At 52.5% G+C, this 21,929-nt stretch overlaps 1 protein-coding gene across 2 annotated transcripts in view; it reads left to right on the forward strand.

Moving 5' to 3' along the window:
• Positions 1-447: 447 nt before the first annotated feature.
• IGSF3 (immunoglobulin superfamily member 3) overlaps positions 448-21,929 on the forward strand; it is a 62,960-nt gene continuing 41,478 nt past the window's right edge. For both annotated transcript variants that reach the window (XM_038758422.1, XM_038758423.1), the window contains exons 1-4: positions 448-572; positions 12,450-12,827; positions 17,857-18,270; positions 20,226-20,615. In XM_038758422.1, the coding sequence (XP_038614350.1) occupies positions 518-572; positions 12,450-12,827; positions 17,857-18,270; positions 20,226-20,615 (1,237 nt within the window). In that variant the 5' untranslated portion in view covers positions 448-517. The remainder of the gene's footprint in view (positions 573-12,449; positions 12,828-17,856; positions 18,271-20,225; positions 20,616-21,929) is intronic.

Genomic DNA, 21,929 nt, shown 5'->3' on the forward strand with positions numbered 1-21,929 from the left:
TGGCCTCGGCGAAGAGGGCGCGTGCGCAGGTGCAGTGGGCGGGGCCTCGAGGAGGGAAAGTGGGCGTGTCCCGCCAGGGGGCGTGGCTGCAGCAGCTCCGTTGCAGCAGCAGCAGCAGCAGCAGCCGTTGCAGCGTTGCAACGTTGCAGCGCTGCAGGGCGGGAGCAAGGCGGTGGCGGCGGTGCAGGTAGCGGGGCCGGCCCGCCCGCCCGCCCGAACAATAGCGGGCCGTGCGCCCCACCCCCCCGGGGAAACTGAGGCCCGGGGGTCACAACGCCTTGACCTCTGACCCCAGCGGGACTGCAAGGACCCAGGAGGCCGCGCCGAGGAGGAGAACAGGAGGAGGAGGAGGAGGAGGAGGAGAAAAGGACAGAGACAGAGGAGAGGAAGGCCCAAGGTGGCCCCCCTCCTCCCCCTCCTCCTCCTCCTCCTCATTCATTCAGTCGTATTTATTGAGCGCCTACTGTGTGCAGAGCACTGGACTAAGCGCTTACTAAGTCCTCCTCCTCCAGGCAGCATGAACCGTTTCCCCCCGGAGCTGACGACGCTGCTGATGCTGCTGCTGGGCCTGGGTGAGACCTGCGGGCTATTGGCTGAGCGCTTACTACGGGGCTGGCTTCAGGGGGCCTTCGGGGGGGTCGTAGTCAATCATCATCATCATCATGGTATTTGTTGAGCGCTTACTAGGGGTCAGGCATTGGACTGGCTTCAGGGGGGCTTCGGGGGGAGGGGGGTGATTGATAATCAGTCATCATCATAGTACTAATGATGATGGTATTTGTTGAGCGCTTACTAGGGGCCAGGCACTGGACTGGCTTCCGGGGGGCTTCGGGGGGGGTGATTGATAATCAATCATCATCATAGTAATAATGATGTATTTGTTGAGCGCTTACTAGGGGCCAGGCACTGGACTGGCTTCCGGGGGGCTTCGGGGTGTGTGTGACTGATAATCAATTATCATAATAGTAATAACGATGATGGTATTTGTTGAGCGCTTACTAGGGGCTAGGCACTGGATTGGCCTCCGAAGGGCTTCGGGGGGGTGATTGATAATCAATCATCATCATAGTAATAATGATGTATTTGTTGAGCGCTTACTAGGGGCCAGGCACTGGACTGGCTTCCGGAGGGCTTCGGGGTGTGTGTGACTGATAATCAATTATCTTAATAGTAATAATGATGATGGTATTTGTTGAGCGCTTACTAGGGGCTAGGCACTGGATTGGCCTCCGAAGGGCTTCGGGGGGGTGATTGATAATAAGTCATCATCATAGTAATAACGATGATGGTATTTGTTGAGCGCTTACTAGGGGCCAGGCACTGGATTGGCTTCCCGGGGGTGATTGATAGTTAATCGTCATCATCATAGTAATAATGATAGTGGTATTTGTTGAGCACTTACTAGGTGCCAGGCACTGGACTGGCTTCCAGGGGGCTTGGGGGGGGGGGGCATAGTCAATTATCATCATCATGGTATTTGCTGAGCGCTTACCAGGAGCCAGGCACTGGACTGACTTCTGGGGGGCTTCGGGGGGGGGTGATTGATAGGCAGTCATCACCATCATAGTAATAATGATGATTATGGTATTCATTAAGCGCTTACTAGGTGCCAAGCACTGGGCTGCCTTTCAGGGGGCTTCTGGGGGGAGTCCTAGCAATCATCATCATCATGGTATTTGCTAAGCACTTACTAGGGGCCAGGGACTGGACTTGCTTCCCGGGGGTCTTCAGGCGGGGTGATAGTCAATCATCATCATCGTCGTAGTAATAATAATGATGATGGTATTTGTTAAGCGCTTACTATGGGCCGAGCACTGGACTGGCTTCCTGGGGATGATAGCAGTCATCATCATCTTCGTCACGATATTTGTTAAGTGCTTACTATGTGCCAGGCACTGGACTGGCATCCGGGGGGCTTCAGGAGGGGTCATAGCAATCATCATCATCTTCGTGGTATCTGTTAAGCGCTTACTATGTGCCAAGCACTGGACTAGCATCCGGGGGGGGCTTCAGGAGGGGTCGTAGCAATCATCATCATCTTCATGGTATCTGTTAAGCGCTTATTATGTGCCAGGCACTGGACTGGCTTCCAGGGGGCTTCAGGGGGGTGATAGTCAATCATCATCAGAGTAATAATAATGATGATGGTATTCATTAAGCGGTTACTATGTGCCAAACACTGGACTGGCTTCGGCGGGGTGGGGGGGGGAGGTCATAGCAATCATCATCATGGTATTTGCTAAGCGCTTACTATGTGCCAGACACTGGACTAGCTTCCAGGGGGCTTCAGGGGGGTGATAGCAATCATCATCATCTTCATGGTATTCGTTAAGCGCCTACTTTGTGACAGGCACTGGTCTGAGCGCTGATAATCATCGTAATGACGTTTGTTAATGCTCATTAAGGTCTGGGGGTCTTCAGGGAGGTAATAATAATCATAATCATCATCATGGTATTTGCTAAGCGCTTACTATGTGCCAAACACTGGACTGGCTTCCAGGGGGCTTCAGTGGGGTGATAGCAATCATCATCATCTTCATGGTATTTGTTAAGCGCCTACTCTGTGACAGGCACTGGTCTGAGCGCTGATAATCATCATAATGATTTTTGTTAATGCTCACTAAGGTCTGGGGGTCTTCAAGGGGGTAATAATAATCAAAATCATCATCATAATGGTATTTGTTAAGAGCTTACTAAAGTCTGGGGGTCCTCAGCGGGTCGGGTCCCGGGTGCAGTTTGATGCAATGCACTGTCTTTTTATTTTATTTTTTCCCTCCTAATAATAACGATGGTATTTGTTAAGCGCTTCCTATGTGCCAAGCACTGTTCTAAGCGCTGGATGAAAACTGTGCTTCCCAGCCCGAAGAGGCTATTGTATCCCGCCCAATCAATCAATCAATCGTATTTATTGAGCGCTTACTATGTGCAGAGCACAGTACTAAGCCCAACACTTAGAACAGTGCTTTGCACATAGTAAGCGCTTAATAATAATGGCATTTGTTAAACACTATGTGCAAAGCACTGTTCTAAGCGCTGGGAGGGATACAAGGTGATCAGATTGTCCCACGTGGGGGCTCACAGTCCTAACCCCCATTTTACAGATGAGGTAACTGAGGCTCAGAGAAGTGGAGTGACTTGCCCAAGGTCACACAGCAGACATATGGCGGAGCTGGGATTCGAACCCATGATCTCTGACTCCAAAGCCCGGGCTCTTTCCACTGAGCCACGCTGCTTAATAAATGCTATTATTATTATTATTATTATTATTATTATTATTATTATTATTGCAGGCCTGAAGGCCAAGGATGGTCCCCAGGCCTCCATCTTGCTGTCTCTGGGGGTCTGTGGGGGTTTGGTGGATCAGAGAGGGGGCAGGGATAAATAAATAATAATGATGGTATTTGTTAAGCACTTACTCTGTGCCAAGCACTGTTCTAAGCGCCGGGGTAGATACAAGGTCAGCAGGTTGTCCCACGTGGGGCTCCCGGTCTTCATCCCCATTTTCCAGATGAGGTCACCGAGGCCCAGACAAGTGACTTACCCCAAATCACACAGTTGACAAGTGGCGGCGGCGGGATTAGAACCCACGTCCACCGCCTCCCAAGCCCGGGCTCTTCCCCGGGGAGCGGGGAAGGAATAGGAGCCGCCAGGGGGAGGATTCGAACTCGTGGCTTTTCAAAGTCATTAGCCCCGGGGCTCCCTGCCTCACCCCAGCGTGAAGACTCTGGAGTTTGTGGGTGGCGAACCCCACCCCTGGCGTCCCAAATCCGTGCGGCCTGAGTCACCCCAGCCGGGGTGGGGTCTGTAGACGCTCCCGTTCAAGCGCTTAGTACAGTGCTCTGCACACAGTAAAAGCGCTCAATAAATACGATTGAATCTACCCCCTCTCCCACCCCGTTCCCGCCCCCCGGCAAAACCCAACTCCCTGACAATGCTGGGCCCCCCTCCTAGGGGGGAAGCCTTGCGGCCTACTGGCTAGAGCCCGGGCCTGAGAGTCAGAAGCTTATGGTTTATTCATTCAATCCTATTTATTGAGCGCTTACTGTGGGCTGAGCACTGGACTCTGTGCTTGGGAAAGGACAATACAGCCCCTGCCCACAAAGAGCTCGCAGTCTGGGGGGAGGGGGGACAGACATTCCTTCCCTCCCTCCTTCCTCCTTCCTTTTTTTCCTTCCTCCCTCCTTCTTTTCCTCCCTTCCTCCTTCCTTCTTTTCCTCCCTCCTTTCTTTTCCTCCCTCCCTCCTTCCTTCCCTCCCTCCTTTCCTCCTTCTTTCCCTTCCTTCCTCCTTCCCTCCCTCCTTCTTTTCCTCCTTTCCTCCTTCCTTCCCTCCTTCCTTTCCTCCCTCCTTCCTTCCCTCCCTCCCTCCCTTCCTTCCCTTCCTCCCTCCCTTCCTTCCCTTCCTCTTTCTTTCCCTCCCTCCTTGCTTCTTTTCCTTTCTCCTTTTCCTCCCTCCCTCCTTCCTTCTTTCCCCCTCCCTTTTTTTCCTCCCTCCTTCCTTCTTTTCGTCATCATCATCATCAATCGTATTTATTGAGCACTTAACTGTGTGCAGAGCACCGTACTAAGCCCTTGGGAAGTACAAGTTGGCAACATATAGAGACAGTCATCATCATCAATCGTATTTATTGAGCGCTTACTGTGTGCAGAGCACTGTACTAAGCGCTTGGGACGTACAAGTTGGCAACATATAGAGACAGTCCTTACCCAGCAGTGGGCTCACAGTCTAAAAGGGGGAGACGGAGAACAAAACCAAACATACTAACAAAATAAAATAAATAGAATAGATATGTACAAGTAAAATAAGTAGAGTAATAAATATGTACAAACATATATACATATATACAGGTGCAGTGGGGAAGGGAAGGAGGTAATTTTCCTCCCTCCTTCCCTCCCTCTCTCCTTCCCTCCCTCCCTCCTTCCTTCTTTTCCTTCCTCGTTCTTTCCTCCTTCCTTCTTTTCTTCCCTACCTCCTTCCTTCCTCCCTTCTTCTTTTCCTCCCTCCCTCCTTCCTTGCCTCCTTTCTTTCCTTCCTTCCCTCCCTCCCTCCCTTCCTCCCCCCTTCTTCCTTCCCTTCCTCCGTCTTTTCCCTCCCTCTCTCCCTCCTCCCTGCTTATCCCACTCCCAGAATGGGGCTTCTGGGACCCTCCACCCTCGAAGACACAGAGACAGAGAAAGAGTGTGTCTCTCTCTCTCCCCGCCCTCCCTCCCAGCCCCTGCCTTGTTGTCCCCCTCACCTCCCGGGTTTCAAGTTGACCCCTCTCCTAAGAGGAGAAAAATCTCCAGATCTCCAGACCTCCATCCAAACCGGGGCCTGGAGTTTATCTCACTCCTGGAGTCGCTCCGGCGCCTGCCAAGGGCCACCTGGATTTCTTCAGGAGCCGGACAGGTTCCAACTTTTTTCTTACAGTAAGCGCTCAATAAATACAATTGAATGAATGAATGAATTTATTGAGCGCTCACTGCGGGCAGGGCACTGTACCAAGCGCTTGGGAGAGGACAGCAGAGTGATCAGGCACGTTCCCTGCCCGGAAGCAGGAGAAAGTGGCGGGCACTGGACTAAGCGCTGGGATAGATCGAAGGTCATCGGGTTGGACGCCGTCCCCGTCCCACACGGTGGCTCACGGTCAAAGTAGGAGAACAAGTATTCAATCCCCATTTTACAGTTGAGGTCATTGAGGCCCAGAGAAGTGAAGCCATTTGCCCAAGGCCCCACAGCAGACAAGCGGGGGAGCCGGAATTAGAACCCAGGTCCTCTGACTCCCAGTAAGCGCTTACTGTGTGCAAAGCACTGTTCCAAGCACTGGGAAGGTTACAGGGCGATCGGGTTGTCCCACGGGGGGCTCACAGTCTTACTCCCCATTTTACAGACGAGGTTACTGAGGCACAGAGAGGTGAAGTGACTTGCCCAAAGTCACCCAGCTGACAAATGGCGGAGCCGGGATTTGAACCCGTGACCTCTGACTCCAAAGCCCGGGCTCTTTCCACTGAGCCACGCTGCTTCTTCTTTTCCGCTTAGGCCTCCCTGCTTCTTCATCCCAGGGGATCCCTAATAATAACGATGGTATTTGTTAAGCGCTGTTCTAAGCACCAGGGTGGGTTCAAGGTAATCACGTTGTCCCTCGTGGGGCTCACGGACTTCATCCCCATTTGACAGATGAGGGAACTGAGGCCCAGAGAAGTGAAGCGACTTGCCCAGAGCCACCCAGCTGACAAGTGGCAGAGCCGGAATTCGAACCCACGACCTCGGACTCCCAAGCCCGGGCTCTTTCCGCTAAGCCACGCAAACCAGCCGATCCAACAGGTCCAGGGGGTCAGAGGGGGGATCCTTTTAATGATAATAATAACAATAACGATGATGGTATTTGTTAAGCGCAAGAGAAGCAGCATGGCTCAGCGGAAAGAGCCCGGACTTGGGAGCTTGAGGTCATGGGTTTGAATTCCGCTCCGCCACTTGTCAGCTGGGTGACTTTGGGCAAGTCCCTTCACTTCTCCGGGCCTCAGTTCCCTCATCTGGAAAATGGGGATCAAGACTGTGAGCCCCCCGTGGGACAACCTGAACACCTTGGAACCTCCCCAGCGCTTAGAACAGTGCTTTGCACATAGTAAGCGCTTAATAAATGCCATTATTATTATTATTATTATTATTCTCTGGGCCTCAGTTCCCTCATCTGGAAAATGGGGATTAAGACTGTGAGCCCTACATGGGACAACATGATCACTTTATATCCCCCCAGCGCTAAGAACAGTGCTTCGCACGTAGTAAGCGCTTAACAAATGCCATCATTATTATTATTATTATTATTATTATTACTGTGCGCCAAGCACTGTTCCAAGTCTTTTCCGGACGAAGGCTCCCGGAGTCCAGGCCGAGTTTTTCTGCCATCCAAATGAGCTATCCTGGAATATTCCTAATTCCCTCTCACCCCCTTGGGAGCCCTGCAGACTCCTTGTTTAGCCCTCAGTAAAACCACACTCTGTATTCCTGCAGCTATCTTATCTTATCACTTCCCCGGGGAGACTGGGCCTTTTTTTTTTTAAATGTTATTTATTAAGCGCTTACTATAGGCTGGGCACTGTATTAAGTGTGGGGATAGATTGAAAGTTGGACCCGGCCCCTGTCCCACAGGGAATTCCCAGTCTTAATCCCCATCTGAGGGCCCGGAGAAGCGAGGTGACTTGCCCAAGGTCATGGCAGACAAGGGGCGGAGGCGGGATTAGAACCCAGGTCCTTCAGAGCACTCGACTGAGCATTTGGGAGAGGGTAATACAGTTAGTAATAATAATAATGATGGTATTTGTGAAGCGCTTACTATGTGCCAAGCACTGTTCTAAGCGCTGGGGAGGTTACAAGGTGACCAGGCTGTCCCACGGGGGGCTCACGGTCTTCATCCCCCTTTGACAGAGGAGGAAACTGAGGCCCAGAGAAGTGATGTGACTTGCCCAAAGTCACCCAGCTGACAAGTGGCGGAGCCGGGATTTGAACCCATGACCGCCGATTCCAAAGCCCAGGCTCTTTCCACTGAGCCACGCTGTCCCTACCCAACAACGGGCTCACAGTCCGTCTGTCTTTCCCCTTCTAGGCCCTGAGCCCATCGTGGGCAGGGATTGTCTCTCTTTGTGGCTGATTTGGACTTTCCAAGCGCTTAGTACAGTGCTCCGCACACACTAAGCGCTCAGTAAGTACGACTGAATGAGTGAACGAATGACAGGGACTGAATGCCCCTTTTACCCCTGAGCAAACCGAAACACAGAGGAGCCAAGTGACTTGCCCAGGGTCACTTAGCAAGCAGGTGGCAGAGCCGGGATTCGAACCCAGGCCCCCTTCCACCGAGTCCTGCAGCGTGACCTTAGACGAGTCACCCGTCTCGTTGGAGAAGCAGCGTGGCGAGCTCGAGCCTGGGAGTCCGAAGGACCTGGGTTCTAATCCTGACTCCGCCACTTCAGTTCAATTCAGTCGTATTTATTGAGCGCTTATTGTGTGCAGAGCAGTGTACTAAGCGCTTGGGAAGTGTAAGTTGGCAACATATAGAAATGGTCCCTACCCAACAGTGGGCTCACAGTTTAGAAGCACAGAGAAGTGAAGTGACTTGCCCAAAGTCACACAGCTGGCAATGGGCGGAGCTGGGATTTGAACCCATGACCTTACTTGTACATATTTATTCTACTTATTTTATTTTGTTAATATGTTTTCTTTTGTTGTCCGTCTCCCCCTTCTAGACTGTGAGCCCGCTGGTGGGTAGGGACCGTCTCTAGATGTTGCCAACTTGTACTTCCCAAGCGCTTAGTCCAGTGCTCTGCACACAGTAAGCGCTCAATAAATACGATTGAATGAATGAATGAATGAATGACCTCTTCATCATCATCAATCGTATTTATTGAGCGCTTACTATGTGCAGAGCACTGTACTAAGCGCTTGGGAAGTACAAATTGGCAACATATAGAGACAGTCTGTTGGGCGCACAGTCTAAAAGGGGGAGACAGAGAACAAAACCAAGCATACTAACAAAATAAAATAAATAGAATAGATATGGACAAATAAATAAATAGAGTAATAAATATGTACAAACATATATACAGGTGCTGTGGGAAAGGGAAGGAGGTAAGATGGGGGGGATGGAGAGGGGGACGAGGGGGAGAGGAAGGAAGGGGCTCAGTCTGGGAAGGCCTCCTGGAGGAGGTGACTCTCCCAAGCACAGCTCTTTCAATTGATGTCTGCCATGTGGCTTTGGGCAAGTCACTTCTTCTCTGGGCCTCAGTGACCTCATCTGCAAAATGGGGATGAAGACCGTGAGCCCCACGCGGGACAACCTGATCACCTTGTATCCCCCCAGTGCTTAGAACAGTGCTTGGCACATAGTAAGCGTGCTTAACAAATGCCATTATTATTATTATTATTGTCATTATTATTATTATCATTATTATTATTAAAGTGGCACTCCCTTCTCTGTCTCCCTGATTTTCCCCCTTCCTTCAGCCCCACATCACTTACGTCCAGATCCCTCATTTATTGATTTCCCTTCCCGCCCGTCTCCCCCCAGACTGTCACCTCACCGTGGGCAGGGAACGCGTCCTTTGATTGTTCATTCACTCATTCGTTCCGTCGTATTTATTGAGCGCTTACTGTGTGCAGGGCACTGTACTAAGCGCTTGGAAAGTACAAGTTGCCAACATATAGAGACGGTCCCTACCCAATGGCGGGCTCGCGGTCTAGAAGGGGGAGACGGGCAACAGGACAAAACATGTGTCAAGTCGTCAGAAGAAATAGAATTAAAGCCAGAGGCTCTTGGTTAAGAAAATAAATAGAATAGTAAATATGTAATAATAATAATAATAATAATGATGGCATTTGTTAAGCGCTTACTATGTGCAAAGGACTGTTCTAAGCGCTGGGGGGGATACGAAGTGATCAGGTTGTCCCACGTGGGGCTCACAGTCTTCATCCCCGTTTTCCAGATGAGGGAACTGAGGCTCAGAGAAGTGAAGTGACTTGCCCAAGGTCACACAGCAGACATGTGGCGGAGCCGGGATTCGAACCCCTGTCCTCGGACTCCAAAGCCCGGGCTCTATCCACTGAGCCACGCTGCTTCTCTGTGTACAAGTCAAATAAGTAGAACAGTAAATATGTACAAGTAACATAAATAGAATAGTAAATATGTACAAGTAAAATAGAGTAATAAATTAGTACAAATATACAGGTGCTGTGGGGAGGGGATGGGGAGGAGGCGATCGTTGTACCCACTTCTCCCAAGCGCTTAGTCCAGTGCCCTGCACACAGTAAGCGCTCAATAAATAGGATTGATTGCCGGCCGCCGCCCTCTCCATCCGACCTCTGGCCCATGACGTCCTCCCTCCTCGGAGCCGGCGGACAACGACTCCCGCCGCCTTCCAAGCCTTATCGAAGGCCCGTCTCCTCCAGGAAGCCCTCCGATCATCGGGCGTGTTTATTTATTCCCTGACTAAGCCCTCATTTCCTCTTCTCCCACTCCCTCCCGCTTCGCCCCGATTTTCTCCCTCGCCTCACCGCTCCCTCGGCCCCGATCGGTCATTTATTGACCGCTCTTCGCGTCCGTCCTCCCCTCCGGACGGTCAGCCCGCTATGGGCGGGGGGAATGGGTCTGTTTACCGCTCCGTCGTCCTCTCCCAAGCGCTCAGTACGGTGGTCGGCGCTCAGTAAATACCATCAATGGATTCGTTCATTCAGTCGTATTTATTGAGCGCTTACTGTGTGCAGAGCACTGGACTAAGCGCTCGGGAAGTCCAAGTTGGCAACATCTAGAGACGGTCCCTACCCAACAGTGGGCTCACAGTCTAGAAGGGGGAGACGGAGAGCTGTGTGACTTGGGGCAAGTCACTTTGCTTCTCTGGGCCTCGGTTCCCTCATCTGTAAAATGGGGAAGACTGTGTGGGACAACCTGATCACCCTGTCACCTCCCCAGCGCTCAGAACAATCAATCAGTCAATCAATCAATCATATTTATTGAGCGCTTAGTGTGTGCAGAGCACTGAACTAAGTGTTTGGGAAGTCCAAGTTGGCAACATATAATAATAATAATAATAATAATAATAATAATAATAATAATAATAATAATAATAATGGCATTTGTTAAGCGCTTACTGTGTGCAAAGCACTGTTCTAAGCTTGTTAACTTGTACTTCCCAAGCGCTTAGTCCAGTGCTCTGCACACAGTAAGCGCTCAATAAATACGATTGATTGATTCTAAGCGCTGGGGGGGGCATACAAGGTGATCAGTTTGTCCCACGTGGGGCTCACAGTCTTCATCCCCATTTTCCAGATGAGGGAACTGAGGCTCAGAGAAGTTAAGTGACTTCCCCAAGGTCACACAGCAGACATGGGGGGGAGCTGGCATTCGAACCCATGACCTCTGACTCCAAACCCGCGCTCTTTCCATATAGAGACGATCCCTACTCAACAGCGGGCTCACAGTCTAGAAGGGGGAGACAGAGAACAAAACCAAACATATTAATGAAATAAAATAAATAGAATAGGTATGTACAATCAATCAATCAATCGTATTTATTGAGCGCTTACTGTGTGCAGAGCACTGGACTAAGCGCTTGGGAAGTACAAGTTGGCAACATATGGAGACAGTCCCTACCCAACAGTGGGCTCACAGTCTAAGAGATGTACATATGTACAAATAAAATAAATAAATAAATGGAGTAATAAATCTGTTCAAACATCTATCCATATATCCAGGTGCTGTGGGGAAGGGAAGGAGGTAAGACGGGGGGATGGAGAGGGAGACGAGGGGGAGAGGAAGGAGGGCACCTAGTAAGCGCTTAGTAAATGACATTACTAAGTCATCCTCGACTCCGCTCTCTCATTCACCCCTCACATCCGAGCCGTCACCAAAACCTGCCGGTCTCAGCCCCGCAACATCGCCAAGCTCCGCCCTTTCCTCTCCATCCCAACCGCTCCCCTGCTCATTCAAGCTCTCATCCTATCCCGTCTGGACTACTGCGTCAGCCTTCTCTCTGATCTCCCATCCTCGTGTCTCTCCCCACTTCAATCCATACTTCCTGCTGCTGCCCGGATCATCTTTGTCCAGAAACGCTCTGGGCATATCACTCCCCTCCTCAAAAATCTCCAGTGGCTACCAATCAATCTGCGCATCAGGCAGAAACTCCTCACCCTGGGCTTCCAGTCTGTCCGTCCATCCCCTGGCCCCCTCCTCCCTCACCTTCCTTCTGTCCTTCTCCAGCCCAGCCCGCACCCTCCGCTCCTCCGCCGCTAATCTCCTCACCGTTAGGCCTCGTTCTCGCCTGTCCCGCCATTGACCCCCGGCCCACGTCCTCCCCCGGGCCTGGAATGCCCCCAATCCCTCCGCCCATCCGCCAAGCTCACTCTCTTCCTCCCTTCAAGGCCCTACTGCGAGCTCACCTCCTCCAGGATGCCTTCCCACACTGAGCCCCTTCCCTCCTCTCCCCCTCGTCCCCTTCTCCATCCTCCCCATCTTAACCTCCTTCCCTTCCCCACAGCACCTGTATATATGTTTGTACGTATTTATTACTCCATTTATTTTACTTGTACATATCTAGTCTATTTATTTTATTTTGTTAGTATGTTTGGTTCTGTTCTCTGTCTCCCCCTTTTAGACCGTGAGCCCACTGTTGGGCAGGGACCGTCTCTAGATGTTGCCAATTTGTACTTCCCAAGCGCTTAGTCCAGTGCTCTGCACACAGTCAGCGCTCAATAAATACGATTGAATGAATGAATGAATTCTATTTATTTTGTTAATTCATTCATTCGAATGTGCATTTAGCTTAAAATTCTATTTGTTCTGACTTGACACCTGTCCAAATGTTTTGTTTTGTTGTCCGTCTCCCCCTTTTAGACTGTGAGCCCGTTGTTGGGTAGGGACCATCTCTATAAGCGCTCAATAAATACGATCGATGATGATGATGACATTATGATTGTTCCGGTTAGGTCCGGCCCGGGCCCAGCGCCAAGTGGCAATCCAGGAGGGCCCCCTGTACCGGACGGAGGGCTCGCACGCGACCATCTGGTGCAACGTGAGCGGTTACGAGGGCCCGGCGGAGCAGGGCTTCCAGTGGTCCGTCTACCTGCCCGCGGCCCCCGAGCGGGAGGTGCAGGTGGTCAGCACGCTGGACCCCGCCTTCCCCTACGCCATCTACGCCCCGCGCGTCCGGGCCGGCCAGATCTCCGTCCAGCGGCTGCGGGGCGACCACGCCGTCCTCCACATCGCCCGCCTCCAGGCCCGCGACGCCGGCCGCTACGAGTGCCACACGCCCAGCACCGACGCCGTCTACTTCGGCAGCTACAGCGCCAAGACCGACCTCGTGGGTGAGGCGCGGGGCCGCTGGGGTGGACGCCCCTCCCGGGTGTGGAGCTCCGGCCAGGGCGCCGAGAGCTGGGTTGGGCGGGCACCTTCTGTGTCTCTATATGTTGCCAACTTGTACTTCCCAAGCGCTTAGTCCAGTGCTCTGCACACAGTAAGCGCTCAATAAACACGATTGATTGAGTGATTGTGTGCAGAGCACTGGACTGGGCGCCTCCCGGGTGTGGGGCGCCGTGCTGGACACCGCCTGGGAGCAGAGTAATCATCATCATCATCATCGATCGTATTTATTGAGCGCTTACTGTGTGCAGAGCACTGGACTAAGCGCTTGGGAAGTACAAATTGGCAACATATAGAGACAGTCCCTACCCAACAGTGGGCTCACAGTCTAAAAGTAATAATAATAGTAGCATTTGTTAAACGCTTACTATGTGCAAAGCACTGTTCTGAGCGCTGGGGAGGATACAAGGTGATGAGGTTGTCCCACGTGGGGTTCACAGTCTTCACCCCCATTTGACAGATGAGGTAGCTGAGGCACAGAGGAGTTAAGTGACTTGCCCAAAGTCACACTGCTGACAATTGGCGGAGCCGGGATTTGAACCCATGACCTCTGACTCCAAAGCCCGGGCTCTTTCCAGTGAGCTACGCTGCTTCTCCGTGGGGCTTCTCCAAGTAAAGTCCTTGGCCGTGGGGCTGAAGCTCAGGTCTTATAATAGTAATAATAATAATAATGATGGCATTTATTAAGCGCTTACTATGTGCAGGGCACTGTTCCAAGCGCTGGGGTGGTTACAAGGTGATCAGGTTGTCCCACGTGGGGCTCATGGTCTTCATCCCCATTTTCCAGATGAGGGAACTGAGGCCCAGAGAAGTGAAGTGGCTTGCCCAAAGCCACCCAGCTGACAAGTGGCAGAGGCGGGATTTGAACCCACGACCTCTGACTCCAAAGCCCGGGCTCTTTCCAGTGAGCTACGCTGCTTCTCCATGGGGCTTCTCCAAGTAAAGTCCTTGGCCGTGGGGCTGAAGCTCAGGTCTTATAATAATAATACTACTACTAATAATAATGATGGCATTTATTAAGCGCTTACTATGTGCAGGGCACTGTTCTAAGCGCTGGGGTGGTTACAGGGTGATCAGGTTGTCCCACGTGGGGCTCGCGGTCTTCATCCCCGTTTTCCAGATGAGGGAACTGAGGCCCAGAGAAGTGAAGTGGCTTGCCCAAAGCCACCCAGCTGACAAGCGGCAGAGGCGGGATTTGAACCCACGACCTCCGACTCCAAAGCCCGGGCTCTTTCCCCTGAGCCACGCCGCTTCTCTGCAGACGCGGCACACAGGTCTTCCTGCGGAGCAGGAGGAGGAGCGTCAGTGGAAAGTCCCCAACTTCCTCCTCCACCGTCCCGTCCCATCCCATCCCGTCCCCTCCCGTCGTCCTTCCCGTTTTCCCGCCGCCGCTTCCCGAGGAGGCGGAGGGTCGCGGGCCCCCAACGGGGGTCGTGCCAACACAAATATTTTGGAAATCAGTCCTGTGGCGCGGGCGGTGACTCCTCGGGCCCGGCCTTGGCCCGACGAGGTGACGGTCGCTCAAGTTCAAGTTCCTGCTCCGTCAGTCTCCCCGCCCCTCCATTCATTCAGTCGTATTTATTGAGCACTTACTGTGTGCAGAGCACTGTACTGAGCGCTTGGAAGGTCCAGTTTGGCAACAGAGAGAGACAGTCCCTACCCAACGACGGGCTCACGGTCTCGAGGAGGGAGACAGACAACAAGACAAAACAAGTAGACGGGCATTCTAGACCGTGAGCCCGCTGTTGGGTAGGGACCGTCGCTATATGTTGCCAACTTGGACTTCCCAAGCGCTTAGTACAGTACCCTGCACACAGGAAGCGTTCAGTAAATACGATTGAATGAATGAATAGCATCAAAATAGATGAATAGAATTATACGCTTAGTACAGTACTCTGCACACAGGAAGTGCCCAGTAAATACGATTGAATGAATGAATGAATGAATAGCATCAAAATAGATTAATAGAATTATACGCTTAGTACAGTACTCTGCACACAGGAAGCGCTCAGTAAATACGATTGAATGAATGAATGAATGAATAGCATCAAAATAGATGAATAGAATTATAGATCTCTACCCATCATTAAATAAGCCGCGTGGCTTAGTGGAAAGAGCCCAGGCTCAGGAGTCAGAGGTCATGGGTTCTAATCCCGGCTCCGCCACTTGTCAGCTGTGTGACTTTGGGCAAGTCACTTCACTTCTCTGGGCCTCAGTTACCTCATTTGGAAAGTGGGGGTTAAGACTGTGAGCCCCCCGTGGGACAACCTGATCACCTTGTAACCTCCCCAGCGCTTAGAACAGTGCTTTGCACAGAGTGAGCGCTTAATAAATGCCATCATCATCATTATTATTATTATTCTCTGGGTCTCAGTTCCCTCATCTGGAAAATGGGGATACATTCATTCATTCAATCATATTTATTGAGCGCTTACTGTGTGCAGAGCACTGTACTAAGCGCTTGGGAAGTCCAAGTTGGCAACATCTAGAGACGGTCCTTACCCAACAACGGGCTCACAGTCTAGAAGGGGGGGACGGACAACAAAACAAAACATGTGGTCAGGTGTCGAGTCATCAGAATAAATAGAAGTAAAGCTAGATGCACACCATGAGCCCCACGTGGGACAACCTGATTACCTTGTATCTACCCCAGCGCTTAGTACAGTGCTCTGCACACAGTAAGCGCTTAACAAATGTTTCCCCCTCCCCATCTCCCCCACCTTACCTCCTTCCCCTCCCCACAGCACCTGTATATATGGATATATGTTTGTACAGATTTATTACTCTATTTATTTCTTTATTTTATTTGTTTGTATTTATTCTATTTATTTTATTTTGTTAATGTGTTTTGTTTTCTTGTCCGTCTCCCCCTTCTCGACTGTGAGCCCGCTGTTGGGTAGGGACCGTCTCTAGATGTTGCCAACTTGGACTTCCCGAGCGCTTAGTCCAGTGCTCTGCACACAGTAAGCGCTCAATAAATACGATTGAATGAATGAATGAACAAATATCAACATTATTATTATTATTATTATTAATGAAGTAAATAGAATAATAAATACGGACGTATCTACACTAGTGCTATGGGGCGGAGAGGGGGATAGAGCCGAGGGAGGGAGTCGGGGTGTTGGGGCGGAGAGGAGGAGAAGAGGAAAAGGGAGCTCACTGTGGGCCGGGAATGTCGCCTTTTACCGTTTATCGCACCCAGTGAGCGCTCAGTAAATACGATCCAGGCCCTGTACTAAGCGCTGGGGTGGATCCGAGCAAATGGGGTTGAATACAGTCCCTATCCCCATTTTACAGAGGAGGGAACTGGGGCCCAGAGAAGAGAAATGAAAATAATATAATAATAATAATGGCATTTATTAAGCGCTTATTATGTGCAAAGCACTGTTCTAAGCGCTGGGGAGGTTACAAGGTGATCAGGTGGTCCCACGGGGGGCTCACAGTCTTCATCCCCAGTTTACAGATGAGGGAACTGAGGCACAGAGAAGTGAAGTGACTTGCCCAAAGTCACCCAGCTGGCAAGCGGTGGAGGCGGATTAGAACCCATGACCTCTGACTCCTAAGCCTGGGCTCTTTCCACTAAGCCACTGTGCTTCTCATAGTAATAATAATAACAATGGCATTTGTTAAGCGCTTACTATGTGCAAAGCACTGTTCTAAGCACTGGGGATGTTACAAGGTGATGAGGTTGTCCCACGGGGGGCTCACAGTCTTCATCCCCATTTTACAGCTGAGCTCACTGAGGCCCAGAGAAGTGAAGCGACTTGCCCAAAGTCACCCAGCTGACAATCGGCGGAGTCCGGGCTCTTTCCACTAAGCCACGCTGCTTCTCATAGTAATAATAATAATGATGATGGCATTTGTTAAGCGTTTACTATGTGCAAAGCACTGTTCTAAGCGCTGGGGAGGTTACAAGGTGATCAGGTTGCCCCCCGTGGAGCTCGCAGTCTCCATCCCCATTTTACAGATGAGGTAACTGAGGCCCAGAGAAGTGAAGCGACTTGCCCAAAGTCACCTAGCTGACAATTGGCGGAGCCAGGATTTGAACCTGTGACCTCTGACTCCCAAGCCCGGGCTCTTTCCACTGAGCCGCGCTACTTCTCTAGTAATAATAATAATGGTATTTGTTCATTCATTCATTCACTCAATCGTATTTATTGAGTGCTTCCTGTGTGCAGAGCACTGTACTAAGCGCTTGGGAAGTCCAAGTTGGCAACATATAGAGACGGTCCCTACCCAACAGTGGGCTCACAGTCTAAAAGACTGTGCCCCCTCCTTCCTCTCCCCCCCTCACCCCCCTCTGCATCCCCCCCGCCTTACCTCCTTCCCCTCCCCACAGCACCTGTGTAGATGGCTATATGTTTGTACGAATTTATTACTCCATTTATTTGATTTGTACATGTTTATTCTGTTCATTTTATTCGGTTAACACGTTGTGTTTTGTTGCCCGTCTCCCCCTTCTAGACTGTGAGCCCGCCGTTGGGTAGGGACCGTCTCTCGATGTTGCCAAGCGCTTAATCAATCAATCAATCAATCGTATTTATTGAGCGCTTACTGTGTGCAGAGCACTGGGCTAAGCACTTGGGAAGTCCAAGTTGGCAACATATCGAGATGGTCCCTACCCAACGGCGGGCTCACAGTCTAAAAGGGGGAGACGGAGGACAAAACCAAACATACTAACAAAATAAATAGAATAGATATGGACAAGTAAAATAGAGTAATAAATATGTACAATGATATATACAGGTGCTGTGGGGAAGGGAAGGAGGTAAGATGGGGGGGGGGGATGAGCTGGGCCTCAGTCGCCTCATCTGTCAAATGGGGGTGAAGAGCGTGAACCCCCCCCGTGGGACAACCTGATGGCTTAGAACGGTGCTTGGCGCACGGTAAGCGCTTAATAAATGTCCGGCGCTCCGCCCGCGGTAAGCGCTCAGTAAATCCGCCTGATTGATTGATTGATTGCCGTTACAGTGCTGCCGGACTCGCTGCAGGTGTCCGCGGCGGCCCCCCGGGCCCTGGACCGCGTGGAGGGCGACGGCCTGGAGCTCCGCTGCGACGTGGCCACGGCCACGGTCCGGCACACCCACCTGTCCGTGGGCTGGTTCCGGCAGCGGCCCGGCCAGGAGCCGGCCGAGGTGCTCGGCCTGGGCCGCGACTTCGTGCTGCGCCCCGGCCCCGACTTCGCCGGGCGGCAGGCGGCCGGGCAGGTGCGGCTGGACCGGCTGGGCGAGACGGCCGTGCGGCTGACCGTCCTGGGCCTGCGCCCGGCCGACGCCGGCGACTTCTACTGCGAGGCCGCCGAGTGGATCCAGGACCCCGACGGCACCTGGTTCCCCATGACCCGCAAGCGGTCGGAGAGGACCGCCGTCCGTGTCCAGCCCACCGGTCAGTCGGGGGAGAGCGGGGGGAGGGTCTGCTACAGAGCCCCCCTGACCAACGTCCGCTCTGTGGTGCGCGGGGCGTCCGGTAGAGCGGCTGGAGGGCTCCCGGCTCTGTACTGAGCGGCCGGTAGATAACCCCATCCCTGCCCGCAAGGAGCTCCCGGCTTCTGTGCGCAGAGCACTGGGTAAACGCTCGAGAGAATCTAATAGGCCTTCGAAGCTTCCGGCCTTCTACATGCGGAGCTCTGTACTGAACGCCTGGGAGAGTCCAATACAGTCAGTAGACAGAATTCCCGCCCTCCAGGAGCTCCCGGCTACTGTGCACAGAGCACTGGGTAAACGCTCGAGAGAATCTAATAGGCCTTCGAGGAGCTTCCGGCCTTCTACATGCCGAGCTCTGTACTGAACGCCTGGGAGAGTCCAATACAGTCAGTAGACAGAATCCCCGCCCTCAAGGAGATCCCGGCTACTGTGTGCAGAGCGCTGGGCTAAACGCTTGAGAGAATCTAGTAGTTAGCAGTCACCATCCCTGCCTTCGAGGAGCGTCCAGCCTACTGCATGCAGAGCTCTGTACTGAACGCCTGGGAGAGGCCAATACAGTCAGTAGACAGAAGCCCTGCCCTCAAGGAGCTCCCGGCTTCTGTGTGCAGAGCACTGGGCTAAATGCTCGAGAGAATCCAATAGTCATCACCATCCCTACCTTAAAGGAGTTTCCGGCGTACTGCGTGCAGAGCTCTATACTGAACGCCTGGGAGAGTCCAATACAGTCAGTAGACAGAATCCCTGCCCTCAAGGAGCTCCCGGCTTCTGTGTGCGTCCAATACAGTCAGTAGACAGAATCCCTGCCCTCAAGGAGCTCCCGGCTTCTGTGTGCAGAGCACTGGGTAAACGCTTGAGAGAATCCAATAGTAATCATCATCCCTGCCTTCAAGGAGCTTCCAGCCTACTGCGTGCAGAGCTCTGTACTGAACACCTGGGAGAGTACAATACAGTTAGTAGACAGAATCCCTGCCCTCAAGGAGCTCCCAACTACTATGCACGGAGCACTGGGCTAAACACTCGAGAGAATCCAATAGTAGTCACCATCCCTGCCTTCAAGGAGTTTCCAGCTTACTGCCTGCAGAGCTCTGTACTGAACGCCTGGGAGAGTCCAATGCAATCAGTAGACAGAATCCCTGCCCTCAAGGAGCTCCCAACTACTGTGTGCTAAGCGCTTGGGAGAGTCCAATATGACAAATGCAGCAGGGAATGTGTCCGCTACATTCCCTGCCCACAAGCAGCTTGGAGTCTAGAGGGGGAGACATTCATTCATTCATTCATTGTCGTATTTTTTGAGCGCTTACGGTGCGCAGAGCACTGGACTAAGTGCTTGGAAGGTCCAATTCGGCAACAGATGGAGACAATCCCTCCCCAACAGCGGGCTCACAGACGTCGATGATAAAGAACTAAAAGACGGGGAGGGATCTGAGTGTTGTCAGGAGCGGAAATTCCTTTCCGCAGCCGGGCCCCATTTCCAGAACCGATCCCACACGGCGGGGCGTCCTTCGGTCCGTCTCCCGGGGACGGAGGGTCTGCCCCGCGCGGAACGTGCTCGCCGTGTCCTGACCACAGTGCTCGGCTTCACGGGCCCCCCGAGAGGGAGCAGGGGGGGATGATCGCCCTGCGGTGATCGGGGCGGGATTCGGGGAGCGCCGACGAGGTTGGTCGTAAGAACAGTGCCTGGTGCACGGTAAGCGCTAACCAATACCACAATCATTCATTCATTCAATCGTATTTATTGAGCGCTTACTGTGTGCAGAGCACTGGACTAAGCGCTTGGGAAGTCCAAGTCGGGCTATTTATTGTTAGCGCTCGGCACATTTTTAAAGCAGAAAAAGCACGTGGTGGCTCGGCTCCGCGAGGATCGGGGCGGAGGGGGCCCGGCCGGTCCCTGACCGCCCGTCCCCCCGCCCTCCCCAGACAGGGAATTTGGGGTGCGCCTGGAGACGGAGAAGCGTCTGTACGTGTCCGGCGAGCCGCTGGAGCTGCGCTGCGTCCTGCAGGCCCAGCGGGTGGCCGACCGGCACTTTGCCGTGTCCTGGGCCCTGAACGGCTCCCTCATCGCCGCCCTGGGGCCCAACGCCGTGCCCGAGCTCAGCCCCGACTTGGCCCGGCGCGAGGCCCGCGGCCAGCTCAAGGTGGCCAAGGAGGCCGACGGCGTCTTCCTGCTCAAGGTCTTCCACGCCCGCCCCGAGGACAGCGGCAAGTACAACTGCCGCGTGGTCGAGCGCCAGAAGACGCCCACCGGGGAGTTCGTCGACGGCGAGAGCCACCGCCCCAAGAACGTCCCCATCACCGTCCTGCCCCTCAGTAAGTGGACGCCCTCCCTCCCTCCCTTCCTCCTCCTCCCCGTCCCCGACTCTCCCGGCCCCCTCAGCCGCCTCCTCTCCCTGCGGACGCCGACAACTTTCCTCCCTCGCTCGCTCTCTCTCTCCCTTTTTGGCTACCTCCTGTCTCGGGCTGTCTTCCTGTCTCTGTCTTCCTGTCTCTTTCTGTCTCCCTGTCTGTCTTCTTGTCTCTGTCCCTCTCCTGTGTCCGTCTGTCCTCCTGTTTCTTTCTGTCTCCCTGTCTCCTGTCTCTGCCTGTCTCCTTGTCTCTCTCCATCTCCTGCCTCTGTCTTCCTGTTTCTTTTTGTCTCCCTGTCTCTGTCTCCTGTCTCTGCCTGTCTCCCTGTTTCTGCCCCTCTGTTTTGGTCTCCCTGTTTCTTTTCTGTCTCCCTGTCTCTCTGTCTCCTGTCTCTGTCTTCCTGTTTCTTTTCTGCCTTCCTGCCTCTGTCTCCCTGTCTCTGTCTGTCTTCTGTCTCTGTCTTCCTGTTTCTTTCTGTCTTCCTGTCTCTGTCTCCTATCCCTGCCTGTCTCCCTGTCTCTGTCTGTCTCCTGTCTCTGTCTTCCTGTTTCTTTCTGTCTTCCTGTCTCTGTCTCCTCTCTGCCTGTCTCCCTGTTTCTGTCTGTCACCTGTCTCTGTCTTCCTGTTTCTTTCTGTTTTCCCGTCTCTCTCTCCTGTCTCTGCCCATCTCCCTGTCTCTGTCTGTCTCCTGTCTCTGTCTTCCTGTTTCTTTCTGTCTTCCTGTCTCTGTCTCATCTCTCTGCCTGTCTCCCTATCTCTGCCTGTCTCCCTGTTTCTGTCTGTCACCTGTCTCTGTCTTCTTGTTTCTTTCTGTCTTCCTGTCTCTGTCTCCTATCTCTGCCTGTCTCCTTGTCTCTGTCTCCTGTCTCTGTCTTCCTGTTTCTTTCTGTCTTCCTGTCTCTGTCTCCTCTCTCTGCTTGTCTCCCTATCTCTGCCTGTCTCCCTGTTTCTGTCTGTCACCTGTCTCTGTCTTCCTGTTTCTTCCTGTCTTCTTGTTTCTTTCTGTCTTCCTGTCTCTGTCTCCTATCTCTGCCCATCTCCCTGTCTCTGTCTGTCTCCTGTCTCTGTCTTCCTGATTCTTTCTGTTTCTTTCTGTCTTCCTGTCTCTGTCTCCTATCTCTGCCTGTCTCCCTGTTTCTGTCTGTCACCTGTCTCTGTCTTCCTGTTTCTTCCTGTCTTCCTGTCTCTGTCTCCCATCTCTGCCCATCTCCCTGTCATTGTCCATCTCCTGTCTCTGTCTTCCTCTTTCTGTTTCTTTCTGTCTTCCTGTCTCTGTCT

This window comes from Tachyglossus aculeatus, chromosome 16, assembly GCF_015852505.1.
Source record: "Tachyglossus aculeatus isolate mTacAcu1 chromosome 16, mTacAcu1.pri, whole genome shotgun sequence".
Taxonomy (NCBI): domain Eukaryota; kingdom Metazoa; phylum Chordata; class Mammalia; order Monotremata; family Tachyglossidae; genus Tachyglossus; species Tachyglossus aculeatus.